At 43.6% G+C, this 16,275-nt stretch overlaps 1 protein-coding gene across 1 annotated transcript in view; it reads right to left on the reverse strand.

Annotated features, from left to right (window-relative positions):
* Nucleotides 1-16,275, reverse strand: part of ZMYM2 (zinc finger MYM-type containing 2) — a 69,530-nt gene that overhangs the window by 16,388 nt on the left and 36,867 nt on the right. Inside the window, 2 exon segments of the mRNA XM_081909584.1 lie at nucleotides 13,939-14,054; nucleotides 15,024-15,174. Coding sequence (XP_081765710.1) covers nucleotides 13,939-14,054; nucleotides 15,024-15,174 — 267 coding nt within the window.

Here is a 16,275-nt window from a genome sequence, read left to right on the forward strand (position 1 = left end):
AAATATTTTTAAAATATACAGATCAAATTCCTCCACTGTTAAGACACAGTACAAAAGTGAGAATCATAGCATTGTAGAACTGGAAGTGCATTACTGCATTTGTTAAAAAGAATTAGTGAGAATATGTGCTATTATGAAGATGGTTTTCCTTGAAACGGCTTCTGCTAAATTTCACATCCTCTATATAGGATCATTCACAAAGTTTCTGAAGCTCACTTTTACTGTTTATACAGTCATCGATGGACATGACAACTCAGAGCTACATAGAGAAGCAGGTGTCAAAAGAGCCTCCAAAACAACAACAGCAAAAAGGGACAAGAGGGAAGCAATGATAAATATGAACACTGGGTGCTCTTTGGCTTCAGTCCAGCTGGGGAAGTTTAAACCAAAGGCTTCGCAAAGAAGGGAGAGAAAGGTGTAATGAGTGAAGCTGTGCAAGAGAGAACTTTAGGCAGCAGGTGGTGATGGAAGAATAACATTCTCCAGTACAAATATATCAGGAGACAACAGTAGACAGATGAGATGGGGCAGGCCCATGGAGAAAGGTGGAGAAAGAGTGTGTGACGTCTCATGATCTAACTCCCTCTCACTATGTCACTGCATTCTCAACCGTTCACTGTGCTCAGCCTACAGAACCTGTTTAGTTGCACTGCCACATGAACACAGATACACATTCACACACACACACACACACACACACACACACACACACACGAGAGGAGGCATTAAATCATAATCACTACTGTCAAGGCAGAAGTCTTTAAGACAAGATGCCAATGAAATACTAGTCAGGTCCATGCACTTAATTATTACAATTATTTAAATCCTGTTTTTTAGGACACAAATCCTTCCGAGCAAATTTATAAGAAACATAAAGATTACTAAAAGCCACATTAACAATATTAAAATATAACACTTCTTGGAGACCCTTCACACGGGGCACTTGGTGGCAGAAGGCCCTCTGGGTTGGGGGCAACTGGAGTGGTCCTAATGAATCCTTTGCCCTCTTTCTCCTATAATGCTTTCCAAAGAGCACATGGCCTTGAAGTAAAGAGAAGAAAATTCAGCTGGTGCAGAAGCAGATATGAAACCTGTGGTTGAGCTAACCACAGTTAGGCAGGCCTAAGGGCCTAATTTGGCCTGTGAGGCCCTTCTTCCCCCAGCCACAGCCCCTCCACCTGATGTCTTACAGATGAGGTGAAGGGAGAGACCAACAGCACAAGCGCACACATGCTCCCTATCAGCACAACGTCCAACAAAGAGGAGAGGAGGACCAGGAAGAGAACAGCTCACAAAAAGGGAAGGCAGGCTAATGAAAAACACAGAGTTGATTTAGAACCCTAAAGGAATCCAACTGTCTTCAACCACAGGCAGGGAGAGGTAGCTGGACAACAAGATGACTCCTGCCCCTGGAGAGGTAGCAAAAGGCTTTTCCGGACCCTGCCTGCTCTGTAGTCAAGCTCCATCCCACATCCCTTCAAAAGCCGACAAAACAAAGGGAGAGAGAGGTTGAACAGAACCATCCATAAGTACAGGTAGAAGCAACAGGGAGAAACCCTTTCCACAGTAAGCATCTAGATAAGTCAAATATTCCAGAAAAGGCTACCCCAAGGTCTTCAGACCATCCCAATTGATAAGAGCAAATAAAGACTGTATTTGATGGGTGGTGGTGATAGTGAACAGCAGAATCAAGCAGACAGTACTCCATTAGCAAAGCACACAATGTATGTCATTTGTCTCTGCGGCCTGTGTATTCCTTTGACTCAGTCTCCAACTCCCAATTAATTTTCATTTAGCACATCTTTAAAAAATCCAAACAGAGTATCACTAAAGATCAGTTCTCGCCAGAAGTCGTTCTGTTTGTGATTTAACTTTCAGGTGCCACTCAAAACCTACTACTTTAATTTTATATCAACTTGGACTGTGGCGAGGGAATAGTGCGGGGTGGGGTGGGTGATATCAATGGCAGAATAGGATGTGTATTTAGCTGAAGAGCAACAGGAGGCTTGAATGTTTGAGCCAAACTGTAAGCCACATGGATAGGACCTTTGGGACCACAGAAGCTCTGAAGCCTTTCAGATATCACCTAGACATATATACAGGTAGCTTTAGAATGCAGAGAGGTGTTAATAAAGCTGAAAAGTGGTGTGTAGCTACACAGGTTAACACGACATTTCCAATGGGAGAATGTGGGGTACGCAAAGTCATTGGAAAGATAGGTTTCTTGGGATACACGTCTGATTGGTCTGCAAGCCTAATTTTATTTGTATTAATGTGATTCTGACATATCGTCTAATCCAGTGTTTTTCAACCACTGTTCCGCGGCACACTAGTGTGCCGTGAGATGTTGCCTGGTGTGCCGCGGGAAAAATTGAAAAATTCTAAAGATTTAAAAATAAAGTATTTTATAATTTTTAATATTTCTGTTTACTTACTATTTCATAATAAAGTAATTCTAAAATACTTTCTTTGTGTTTATTTGATTCCTATCCAAGAGAATTACTTAATATATATAGTCAATATAGGCACAGAGTTAATTTTTTTAACATTTTCTAATGGTGGTGTGCCTCGTGAATTTTTTCATGAAACAAGTGTGCCTTTGCCCAAAAAAGGTTGAAAAACACTGGTCTAATCTTACAGATATGCTAAACTCAACATGGTGCACATACCTGCAACACCCAATTATCCCAAATTGTGGAACAATGGAGTCAACAGGAAGCAAGTGTGTCTGAACACCACAAAATGCAATCGGGTTCCATAGTTTACATCAGTGGTGGCCAAACCTGGCCCTTCAGCTGTTTTGTGACTATAATTCCCATCATCCCTGACCACTGGTCTTGTTAGCTAGGGATGATGGGAGTTGTAGTCCAAAAACAGCTGGAGGGCCAAGTTTGGCCACCACTGGTTTACACCATATGGGAATCATTTATATACACTCAACAGTTTTAATTCAGTGTACTGGGAATTAAAACCAATGCCAAAATTGCCTATTTTGTTTCTTGCATAACCAGCTATATTAAGTGAATGCTATATGTGTAGTTCTCATACTTGTGTGTAGCAGATCTGGCTTAAGTTACTCGCTTTGGAGGTATAACATGAGAAAACTAATTGTTAGCTACTACTTCTGTGACATAATGTTGGCTAACTTGGAAAATATACAGTGGTACCTTGGTTTACAACCATAATCCGTTCCGGAGGTCTGTTTGTAAACCAAAACAGGTTGTAACCCATGGCGTGCTTTCGCCAATGGGGCCTCCAAAAAAAATTGTTCATAATTCCCCCCCCCCCCCATGGGTTGCAATCCCAAAAAAGGTTGCAAACCAGGACATGCACTTCCGGGTTTGACGTGTTTCTAATTCAAAACATATGCAAACCAAGACATATGCAAACCAAGACACCACTGTATCTGACCTGTAAATTTTCCATCCATCCAGTGAAAATGAGGGCAGTTCACATCTGCAGATTGCCTTCCCTTTCCATCGGATAAGAAGCAGTATTATTAGCCAGCTACATCATGTGAGAGCTGTCCAATTCTTCCTTCTTCGTATACGTAACAAGGTCACCCCAAGAAATGAACCGTGTTAGGACAACAACGCAAGCAGCCAAAGAGGTTGAGTAGACTAACTCACATACACAGTTTGGATCAAATGTGGGGAGGGGGAATTAATCTACCTTGAGCCCTTAGAGGTAGACTGAAATGTAGGCTAGAATTGTTAAAAAAATAAAAAGTAGTAAGTAAAGCACAGCTAAAAGGTGAGTCTAGTAGGTACAGATAGCATGCAAGAAGGCCAAGAACACAAACTGGTTTGTTTCTTTTTACTGTTTTGCTCAGTTTTCAGATAAAAGATGCATCTGGTTTACATGAAAAAGGAAGCAGCCAGGGTTACAGATACAGATAGAGATGTATGTCAAACATATTCTAGCCATTTTGAAATGAACTATCAGTGTGTTCATAGATACCGATACAGATTTGCAAATTGAGGCTTCAGTCTTGGTGACTCAGAAAAGCAAGAGTTTGCCCGATTCTAAGTATTATAAGCAAAGGTATATTCCACTTGATGGAACTTCTTTCTGGAATATTCTAAGAACTTTCCAGGACACACGACCAGTTTATATGTTAATAGGCCAATGTCAAATCTGGAGATGAAATCAGGTGGCTCCTTACACATTTTATTATTAACTTGGACAAAGTTTTAAAAAACCAGTGAAGTTATCAAGTTTGTAAGAAATGGATACAATCTAGTCAAAACTAAGCTGTATTAAGATCAAGTCACTCTCCCACTAAAGACATCTAAATCTTTCCCACCAAAATCAACAGGGCCTTTTCCTTTTCTGAACTTGTTTTATTAAATTTCAAGTATAAAAAACTTACAAATAAACCCCCACAGATAAATACAGCATATCATGTCTGAACAAATTCAATTCTCCAATAAAAATGCCCATCAAATAAAGCACCTTTCCACAGATTGTCATGAGAGGCTGGTACTCTTTAACCATGTACTTTTGTCATAGCGTATCTAATAAAACTGAATCAAACAGGAAAAAACTTGTCAGACTTCTTGCTATGTCTTATCACTGTAGTTTGTTGGTTATTTTTTCCATCTGAAGGCCTCCTAATTATTGAAACCAATTTCCATTACGCTTGTGTTTAGCTATCTCCACATTTTAGTTATAGTTAATCTAACTGCTGCTATCAGGTGAGTAATCACTTCAGCGTTATGAAATATTTTTATCCAAAAATTGCTAGAACTCTGGGCAGGAGGGCTACATATAGAAAAGGGAACCTAATCTCCAATAATTTGATAGTTGTGTTTTGGCAATCCTACTTAACAGAAGTGGGTGCATATACCAGCAGTGCAGAAGTTTTTAATGCATTTTTAAGTGCTCAAGCAGATGACGAGAGAAACCGAGCTTTACCCTGCATGTGTTCCCAATGAGTACTGCCTATTATTGCACCCAGGACACAACCCCAAAGGGCCTTTAAGGAAGTTAGAGGTTTCTTTGAGGTCTGCACCAAAATATTCAACATTTTTGACAGAAGGCCTTTATCCAAATGATCTGTGGCATAAATCAACTTTTCAAATCGTGTCATAGGTCAGAAACATGTAGAACCTGATGGATGTTAATCCAATTATATGGAATTTCAGACAGTTTTAGTTGTGGGAAGAAAACAGCTGAGTTCTATCCATTTATTTAATTGCTTGCTAAGCTTTTCACTTGCCATTTTATTTAAAGTAATGAATAAAAATTTCCACTCCCAGTGAACAAACCCTTTGGTGGCATCCAGGGCTAAAATGGCTATAGGCAATGGATGATTTTGTCCAAAATTAATTGCATTCAACATTAGGCAACTGAGCGTTGTCAGGTGAATTCTTTAATAATGATGAATACAGTTAGATATGATCACAGCCCATCTCTTTACCAGGATGTTTGGTACAGGCACTTATTTAAAGGGCGGGGTGATGTGGTTCAATGGATTTAAAATCCTTCAAAAGTTTAGGAATCATAACAATTTTCAAAGTATCTCGTATTTGCCTGTTGCTTTATTTGTTTAAAAATGTTAACAATAAAGAAGCCAATTGGTCTTTGAAGGTTTTAGAGCAGACAACAGTTTAGCCATCTGGTGGTTTAAATACATTTAGTTTTCTTAATGCCCACTTGAGGTTCTTCAATAGAGAGGAGTTGGCTTAACATTTTTCTATGATTAACTGTGGAAGAGATATTTTATCTATAATTTAAATTAATTAATGCTCCTCTGGCTATTGCCATAAAAATCTCCTTTGGTGGCCTTTCAACAACTACTGACTTGTAGTAATCCTGGATCCATTTCCAGTGGATTATTTTCCCAGATCAAAGAAGTGAACAAAGGAATATGATCAAAGTGTGCATCTTCCCAATATTGGAGGAGTAGACGCAAAAGGACCACATCTCTGAGATCAAGAGGCAGGCTATAAGAAAGTGTCCTATTAACTGGAAAAACAAGTGTAATCATGTTAACTGGAAAAACAAGTGTAATCATGTTTCTCTTGGTGGAAGTTGTACGCATCATATCAAAGTGTATTTTTTTCAATAATTAATATAGCAGAGTTTCAGTAGAGGGTGTTGTATTTTTCCCTTTTAAGTATTTTTTTACTTCTGTCAAAATATTCATTTAGTATTGTCAGGGAACTGACATCTAAAGCGCCGGAGGCGCAAAGGCTCACTGAGGGTGAGAGAGCAGTAGCAGCGGAAGAGGGAACCAGTAGAGGGCGAGCAAGAACTCCAAGGGAAAGTGAGTCGGAGGGATGGCTCAGAGACGCTTCAAGCGAAACCAGTGGGGAGGTCTCAGGACCTCCTATAGGGACACCCACACCTCGACGGAAACTGTCACGCCGAGAGGCCAGACGACGTGTTTCCGTTAAGGAGCTTTTATGTTGGAAACGTTTCCGAAAGCAGCCACTTTCGGATTCTACTAGTGATTGACGCAGCCATGCTGGAGGGGCTCCGTCACAGGCAGAGGTTTGAAAGCCTGATCAAACTCTGAGGGACTTGCATTTTACGCACAAGCAGCTCATCGTCCCATCACAGCAATCCGAAAGTCTCCGAAAGCCAGCTTGTGCAGGGAGAAGCATCATGAGCAATCCAGCCGGAACCGGGGAAGCAGGAGCAGCTGGAGGAGGTCCAAGCCTGGAAGAAAGGTACAGGGCGTTGGAGATCCAGTTGGCGCTGCAAACGGCGAGGCTTGAGGAGAGGAGGGCTCAGGATGCAGAAAAGGGAAAGGAGAAAACCACCCCGCTCGCCAGAAAGGTGCCAGGATTGGTGCAGAAATTCGGGGGGGATCCCAGGAACTATCATGCCTTTAGAACAGAGATGCAATACGCTCTAAACTTGCAGTTTGATGACTTCCCCGATGAGGAATCGCGAGTGGCGTATGTGATTGGCCATCTCGAATCCGGGGCGAAAGATTGGGTTAGACCCCTGATGGCAGCGAATAATGAGATCTTAAAGGACACGAGGAAGTTTTTTCGTGCCATGGACCTGATGTTTTCCAGCGATATTGAGCAGGGGGTGGTGCGAAGGCAGTTAATGGCTTGCCAGCAAGGAAGCAGATCTGTCCGTGAGTACTGGACTGAATTTACCATGTTGATTCACAAATTGGGGTGGGACCTATCGGCGGAGCCCATCCAAATGCTTTTCGAAGAGGGGCTTTCTTCAACCGTCAAAGATGAGCTTTCCCGGGGCCCCAGGGCGGAGTCTATGGACCAGTTAACCAAATCTGCGCTGGCCATAGGAGCGCGCCAGGAGGCGAGGGCTATGGAAAAGCGGGAAGGGAAAGGAGACCGTTGGAGGGAGTTCCGCATTCCAGACATTCCAGAGCCACCTTTCCCGCCGGCAGAGCCGATGGAAGTTGGAACAGCGCGGGCGCGCGCAGTTTCAAATCCCAGTGAAGGGCGGAAAAAGGAGGGAAAGAGCGCCAAGAGATGTTATCTCTGCCAACAGCCAGGGCACTTTGCCAGAGTTTGCCCACAAAGAAAGGAATGGCAAGGGATGGCAGGAGCTGTTGGGGGAAAGGAAGAGGAAGGCAAGGAGCAAGTAAAAGCCAACGCCTGGCTGCCACCGTTGGGGCACAGCAGCCAGGCCAAAGAGCAATGAAAGTGCCCATGCCAGAACCCCCCAGACCCGCTTTAGTGATAGAGGTGTTACTAGAACTGCCAAACGGACACCCACTAAAGGTCAAGGCGCTTTTGGATTCAGGCAGCTCCTGTAATTTCATGAGTAAGGAGTTTGCAGCTGAGCACCAGATACAGACTATCCCTTTAAGTAACCCCTTGCAGGTGACTACGATTGACGGCAGAGAGCTGTTGGGGGGAGAAGTTAGCCAACAGACTGTCCCGATGATAATGAGAGTGGCAAGGCACACCGAACAGATAGCGTTTAATGTGGCCATCCTGGGAGGAGCGCCCATCATTTTGGGGATGAGCTGGCTGGCGCTACACGATCCGCTAGTGGGCTGGCATCAGAGGGTGGTCTCCTTTGGGTCAGCGCATTGCCTAGAACACTGCAAGGAGGGGAAGGTTTCGGGAGGAGATAGAGTCACCCTAGCGGGGATGGAAGTGATGGACAAAGGGAAGGTGCCCCCGCAATACGCAGATCTGAGCAACGTATTCAGCGAAAGGGAAGCAGACAAACTGCCACCGCATAGACCCTTTGACTGTCAAATCAACCTACTCCCAGGGGCCCAACTCCCAGTAGGCAAGCTGTACGCCATGTCAGACAGGGAGATGCAGGAGCTGAGGGAGTTCATTGACAAAAACTTGAAGCGAGGTTTCATCAGAGAGTCCCGAGCGGTGGGGGGCAGCCCAGTGTTCTTTGTGGACAAAAAGAACACAGACAAACCGAGACTGGTGTGTGACTTCAGGGCCCTCAATGCAGTGTCGGAGCCCCTGGCTTTCCCTATGCCCCGAATTGATGACATTTTGACCAGAGTAAGGAAGGGAAAGATTTTTACAAAACTGGACCTGCGGGGGGCGTACAATCTGATACGCATAAGGAAGGGAGATGAATGGAAGACCACCATGTTTACCCCGTTGGGAGCCTTTGAATACCTCGTTATGCCCTTCGGTCTACAAGGGGGCTCCGCGTGTTTTCAAGCTTTTATAAACCACGTTCTGGGACCTTTGCTCTACAAGAATTGTGTGGCCTTTTTAGACGACGTGTTGGTGTATTCGGAAAATGAGGAACAGCATGTGAGGGACGTTCGAGAAGTGTTGGGCAGGCTGCAAGCCAACCAGCTGTGGGTGAAACTGGAGAAGTGCCAGTTTCATACCAAGGAGGTGGAATTCCTGGGGTACCGCTTGTCAGACAAGGGATTGGCCATGGATCCAGGCAAGGTCCAAGCGGTACTGGAATGGAAGACACCGAAGACCAAGAAGGACGTGCAAAGATTCTTGGGATTTGGGAACTTTTATCGGAAGTTCATCAAGAACTTTGCCCACTTGACGGCGCCCATCACCGACTGTCTCAGCAGCAAGAAGAAATTTGTTTGGACGGCAGAGGCGGATCGAGCCTTTGAAGAACTGAAAAGGGCTTTCGCCTCGGAAGAACAACTTCTGCATGTGGATTTACGAAAACCCATGAGAGTGGAAACAGATGCATCCGACCGGGCGGTAGGGGCGGTCCTTCTTCAACCGGGGAGGAGTGCGTCGGAGTGGAGACCATGTGCCTTCTTCTCGCGGAAGCTGAATAAGTCCGAGAGGAATTACACGGTGTATGACAGGGAACTACTTGCCATTCACGAAGCATTCCGGAGGTGGAGACATTTATTAATTGGGGCACAACACAAGGTGCAAGTGTGCACCGACCACAAAAATTTAGAGTATTGGAGAACAGCTCGAGTGCTCAACCAACGACAAGTGAGATGGGCACAGGAATTCTCCAAATTTAACTTTGAGATTTGTTATGTGCCAGGCCCAGAAAACGTCAGAGCGGACGCGCTCTCACGCAAACCAGAATATTGGGAAGGGGAGGGGGTGATCGAAGAGAGACATGTCATCCCGGAGGACCGCTGGGTGTGTGGGGCGGCGATGGTGGGGCAACGAGAACTGGTGGAGGAAACGGAAAATGATGAATATGCCCAGGATAAGCTCAGAGGTCTCAGGGGGGAGGGCGAGAGCCCCGGAGGTTTTGAGGAAAGAAATGGGGCATTGTATTACAAAGGGGCACTGTATATACCCGAAGGTGAATTGAGGGGGAGAGTACTCAAGCAGTTGCATGATAGCCCCACGGCGGGACATTTTGGGCAACACAAGACCATGTGGTTGGTTACCAGGGAATTTTGGTGGCCTAAGGTGAGGGAAGATGTAAGGGAGTATGTAAGAGGGTGTGACCAATGTCAGCGAGCAAAAGGGGAAAGAAGGGCGCCGGCAGGGTTATTAGAACCTTTACCCACACCAGAACGGCCTTGGGAAGCGATATCAATAGATTTTATGACGGATCTGCCAAGGTCCAAGGGGAAAACAGCCATCATGGTAGTAGTAGACCTGTTAACTAAGATGTGCCACTTTGTAGCATGCTCACATGCAGTCACAGCGGAAGAAACGGCGAAGTTGTTTGTGGAACATATCTTTAGGTTGCACGGGGCTCCCTCGAGGGTGATCTCAGATCGAGGCAAACAATTTACTTCCAGGTTCTGGAGGAAGCTCATGAGCTTGTTACACGTGGAAGTCAATTTTTCAACTGCCCGGCACCCTGAAACCAACGGGCAGGCGGAAAGGGCAAATGGCATTCTTCAACAATATCTTAGGTGTTATGTCAATGACAGAGAGAACGATTGGGTCGAAAAGTTGGCGTTGGCAGAATTTGCCTACAATAATGCGGAGAATGTGTCCACAGGGATGAGTCCCTTTTTGGCTAATTACGGGTGTCACCCCAGGGCATTTCCAGGGGAAGGAGGGGAGAGATGGAGCGTCCCAGCGGCTGAACATTTTGTAGAAGAGATGGAAGCCATCCATCAGCAGCTCCAGCTCAACTTAGAAAGGGCTAAGGCACAATATAAGAAGCAGGCAGACAAGAACAGAAGGGAAGGTGAAACCATAAGGGTGGGGGATCAAGTGTGGTTGTCAACCCAAGGGTTGCCGTTCAAAGGGGGTTGTAAGAAACTGAGGCCCAGAAGATTGGGACCCTTTGAGGTGATTCAGCAGGTCAACCCGGTAGCTTTCAAACTCCGATTACCCAATCACATGAAATTGCACCCAGTGTTCCACAGGTCGTTACTGTCACCATACAGGGGAGGAGGTGAAGGGGAGCACGTCAGGGGACCAGCCTTGGAAGAGAGGGAACGCCGCAACCATGTAGCGGAAATCCTCGATTCCAGGTGGAAGGGAAATCAGGTGGAGTATTTAGTGGCGTGGGAAGGGGAACCGGAGTCAGAAAACACCTGGGTAAGTGCGCAGGAAGTCAATGACGAGGTTTTAACAGAAACGTTCCATCAAAGGTTCCCGAGGAAACCTCAGCCGATAGCAAGGTTTAGGAGGGAGTATTTCGGCACCACCGATGAGGAAGAGGAAATGGAAGGGTTCGCGGAGTCGGAGTTGGAAGAGGGAGTGGACTCTGATGACGAAGAGTACCTAGAGAGTAGGAACAGCAACAAGTGGAAGGAAGTGTTCGCGACGTCGGAAGATGAGGGAGGTTCTTTCAAGGGTTTTACCTCCTCACCGCCAGTAGGAGAGGAGACGGGAGGGGGTGAAGGGGGCCCTGGAGGGGAGGTGGATGTCAGGGAACTGACATCTAAAGCGCCGGAGGCGCAAAGGCTCACTGAGGGTGAGAGAGCAGTAGCAGCGGAAGAGGGAACCAGTAGAGGGCGAGCAAGAACTCCAAGGGAAAGTGAGTCGGAGGGATGGCTCAGAGACGCTTCAAGCGAAACCAGTGGGGAGGTCTCAGGACCTCCTATAGGGACACCCACACCTCGACGGAAACTGTCACGCCGAGAGGCCAGACGACGTGTTTCCGTTAAGGAGCTTTTATGTTGGAAACGTTTCCGAAAGCAGCCACTTTCGGATTCTACTAGTGATTGACGCAGCCATGCTGGAGGGGCTCCGTCACAGGCAGAGGTTTGAAAGCCTGATCAAACTCTGAGGGACTTGCATTTTACGCACAAGCAGCTCATCGTCCCATCACAAGTATGAAATGAAGATCGTCTCCGATGGCCATCCATTCCTGTTTAAAGGATTCTTGCTATAAAAAAGTGTCTTTTTCAAAAAGAGTATTTGCTGTTTATCGGGCAATACACTGAACCTGTAGTTAACCACTTCCCACAATTGTTGGCATGTACCCATTAGTCCCATACAAGTAACAACCCATCACCTACAACTTCCCCTTCCCCTGAAACTCAATGAGTTTCAAATGTAGTGGGAATCAAAGGGGAAGGGGAAAACTCCCCACTCCACGGATCTAACAGTAAAGAAGTTAGCACTGAAGTTTTATGCTGAAGTTAAAATGATTGTTTATGCAATGTCAACAGAATGGTCACATAAAATCCCAAACTGAGCAGGTTCCATCTGGGATAAATTCTGGCCATTTCTTCTTTGGGGAAACCTTTCTGTCTCTTTGCCACTAGGTCAAAGCTCTCTTGATCTGGATCCCCGCTTTCTTCATCAGCTTCTTGTGTTCACTGCTCCAAGTCAGGCTGCAATTCCAAATGCTGTAAAAGCTTTCTAGATTCCATTCTGGATTACTATTAACTTACAATGGTAACTCTAAATCTCTGCATTAAGTCATTTTTTACCAAGTATTTGGAAAAACGCACTACAACATCCCTAGGATTCTTGCCTTTTTTTTGTTTGGAACAAAGTGAACTGTGTAGGTTTTCTATATCCCCCGGTTAAAGATTCACCTCGGGAGCAGCTGACAGATCTGTGCTATAAAAGCTTCTTGCAAACTTTGCTCTCCAGGTTCCTCGTGGATTCCCCCTGGCCCTAATATTCAGGCAGCAATCTTGACCTTGAATGTCTTCTAGCTGTAGCTTTAAGTCAATTTGTGGGGGTTTCATTACCTCAATGGCGGCTTTGTTCTTGAAGCTGAGTTCCATTGCCGTGCTTGCTGTCACTGAGATCTCTGCTAAGTTGCTTGCCTATTTAGCAATGTCACCTCTAAAGAGTTGGAGGACTTCATCCAATTTCTGGTGAGGTTAGGAGACAAGGGTTGCCATGGTGCTGGACTCCTTGATATCCATATTTTTCCTTCCTAAATCTCATTCTGGGGTAGCTTTGGGAAGCAGAAATGATGGGGAAAGTAGGTCCAAATATATTTTCTGTTCCCATGCAGCTTATGTGGCATATCATATCTGGGAATATTTTCTTTTTTCTAGCATTCATAGCTAACAATTGCATACTTAAGACTAATAATCCCTGGGCACAAAGGGTCATCGGGGTTCAGACACCATCTTGCAATGATGATTTCGCCATCCTCCAAATTTACAATTTCTATTTCATTTACAGAAAACAAAGTAGGCAAAAGGTCAGGAAAGCAACAGAGGCTCGAGACCCATTCAACATCAAGTCTCACTGGCTTGTATCAAATCTGGATGGTGTAGACCCAAACACATTTGGTTATTTTAAGTAAAACCGGCATAACATTCAAGAATAAGCGGCAGGCCACTTGGAGGCCCCTACCAAGTAGCATAAAAAATTGCTCTCTCTTTTTCTTATTTAAAAACACTGCTTTCAAAATGGAATGGGGACTAAGGTATTCAGAACTCTTGTCGCTTAAAACTATGCAATGTGAATGCACGGCAGCCTTATTACACGTACACTGAGGCTTCAAATGTCACTCAAATGGAATGAACACCCAGCAAACAGTGCATTGGAAACCAGTCCAATTGTTCTGGGCAGTGTAATTCTTAATCTCTCAAAGAAGCACAATTACATAGGTTGCCAGTCAATGCCAAATTAAACATTCGGTTTTTCTTGCAGCCCAAAGGAGAACTTAAGCCCAACTCTCACTCACATTGAGATAAGATATTAAAACTTACTCCCTATCTCTCACCAACTTCTAAACATGGGGTGATATAAATGCTTCCTATTACAGTATGCAGAAATGACCCAGGAATTCCTGTGGTTATCTGAAACTAGGTTTAATACACAGGGTCATAGTTGATCTTGTGTTCAAGTAACCATGGGTTGTCCCAATGCAGGTGGTGACTTGCTTACAATCTCACTTTTCTTAGTGCAGGGGAATGGACATTCAAACAACTCTCACCATAACTTTGGAAATTACTGAGAAGTGCCAAAATGTGACCAGGTACATTAGAAGCCCCACTTGTTTAAACGCGTATTCATAAAGAGTAGTTTTTAACAATGAGTAGGTAGCAAATTATTTAATATGAACATACTAAGAGCACCTAACAGGCATACACAGAAAAATACATATCCAGGGAGGAAGAGATTTAACACAACAGCTAACCTGATATTTAGCTACACAACTCGAACTGCAAAAGGTGTACAGTATTCCATCAGGCATTGTGGCTTGATATTGAGGTAAACAGTTTCGCTTACAAAAGTGGCAAACAATCCCCATACCTAAAAGAAAAATGTAGTTTACAAATAAAATAAATGCAAATGTACAATGTTATGAATAACAAGTTGGCGTTTCTCAAAATCTGCATCAATGGCTGCGTTCATATCATCTTATCTTGGCTTAATAAACTGAGTATTTTAGCTGGGAATGCAGCCTCTTTGCTACTCAAGCAATCAATCCAGGAAATCTCTATTTTCCCACTTTACTTGAACCAGGAGACTACAGTTACCAGCTTTGGAAGACACTAGGTGTTCTGAAGCTAGAAACTATAGTTTCTTGGTTTAGATGAAAAAACTATGGTTAATTATAGGCTTCCTAGTTTACTCACAGTGTTGGAGGAACAATTGAGCCATGTAGCATCTTGTTCATATCATGGCATTGTAAGATGATCAGATAATCATCTGAACCAGGCCAATGTGAAAGCTCTACTTAAATAGTTTGTTTTTAAATACAGATATAATTACAAACACTTTTTGTGTAAATCATGCCTCCGTGTATTATTTTGGTGGGGTTACAAAAAATGTACTTGCACTTTTTCAAACAAATTCAACTGATTTTTAACCATCTCCATCTATTTTACAAGGAAGAACACAGACTGCACTTTTGCTAGCAATGTGTGTTCTTTGATCATGACTCCAACAATGTACCTCTGTCATAAAATAAAAGCTTCACAATGAATTTAAGACAAAAATAGATGCAATGGAAGAATTAAGAGTACATTTTTCATTATAAAGAAGTTGTAGCTAAATATTAAAAGTTTAAAGGCATCAATCTTTATAGCTTTTCTATGTGACCGATAAGCATTGCTAATGTTATTTTACGTGCTAAATGTAATCTAGGCATCAACTAATTTAAAATAAAATTTTCCCCCAAAGGAAAATCGGATAGAAAGCATAAGTGAAACAAGAGTCTCCTACTTTGGAAAATTATTTTATCATCATGGATGAAAACACGCCAACCTTTTCACTTACTTTCTGATTTTGCATGTTTTGATTTGTGTGTGTTCATGCATGCAGTTGAGCAGTATGGCTCCATATGTCCATTAGGTCCTATGCACTGTGTCATGTCAAAAAACCTGCACTGAACTCTGCAGCCAGTACAAGCTGTTAATTTGCCATATTTCTAAAAAGCAAATAATGAAAAAGTAAAAATAACATTAGTTATGACTCAATCAGATTGTCTTATTACAATAGGCATACAGGAATTTTCTAGTATCCTCTCAAAAGCTCAGCTACTGTTACAGTAAGGCCAAGTCACCACACACAGGATCCATATCTACATGTATTTTACAGAATGTAGAACCCACATACAATAGAGATAGCACCCACCCACCCCATCTATGCCAGTTCCAGCTCATGAACATGCATTCAACATAATCTGCAAATTGTGTCTTCTTATGTGGAGCAATCTGCATATAGGCCTGCCCATGCTATTTTTATTCCAGAATGTTTATGGGCAAGGATGACAGGACTTGGGTTCATGTGTGCAGTCTCCATGTGGATGCAAAGCAGGTTTAGATTTTTTTTTTAATCACCTACCTAATCTATGTAACTTAATTTGCCATTTTCACAACAGTCATACACTGAGTTAACATCTACTATAACCACTGGCTAATTAGGTAGGAAATGATCAAAGGCAATTAATTTATTTAGGAGGAAATTCAGTTATAACCCAATATGAACTGACTGACTTGCATGTAAGGGAACAATGTCTACAGGTGACAATACATGCTTCATTTTCCTACCATGGGGTAGCCAGGATGCTGCCCCGCCAGATGTTGCTGGACTAAAGCTCCCATCCCTGATCACCAATCATGCTGGTTGGGACTGGTGGGAGTTACAGCCCAGCTACAACTTGAAGGCACCATGCTGGCTACCCTGCCCCATGCTATCTAGTACTATGGGAGCAACTCACAGTACCATGTGAGTAATTTCTGCCTCTGCAACAGAAGCCTCTAAAACCTGCTTTTCACTCTGAAACCACCCAAGAAGTTTTTCCCACCAAGAGAAATGAAAGGGAACAATCAAACCTAAACCTTAACTTGATCAGTGGAAAATATGATCTTATTTGAGTCTTCTTTAAATACCAATCAACATGTTCTAGACTTTCTTCTACAAAACGCAGCAAAGTTTCAGACTCATTTAATCCCTGCATGAGTTTGCGCTTGCTTAGGCAACCCATGAAAGAGAAAGTCTTCCTTTAAGATTGGTCAGTCACTGTAGT

The sequence above is a fragment of the Podarcis melisellensis genome (genome assembly GCF_964234715.1).
Source record: "Podarcis melisellensis genome assembly, chromosome: 4".
NCBI lineage: Eukaryota > Metazoa > Chordata > Lepidosauria > Squamata > Lacertidae > Podarcis > Podarcis melisellensis.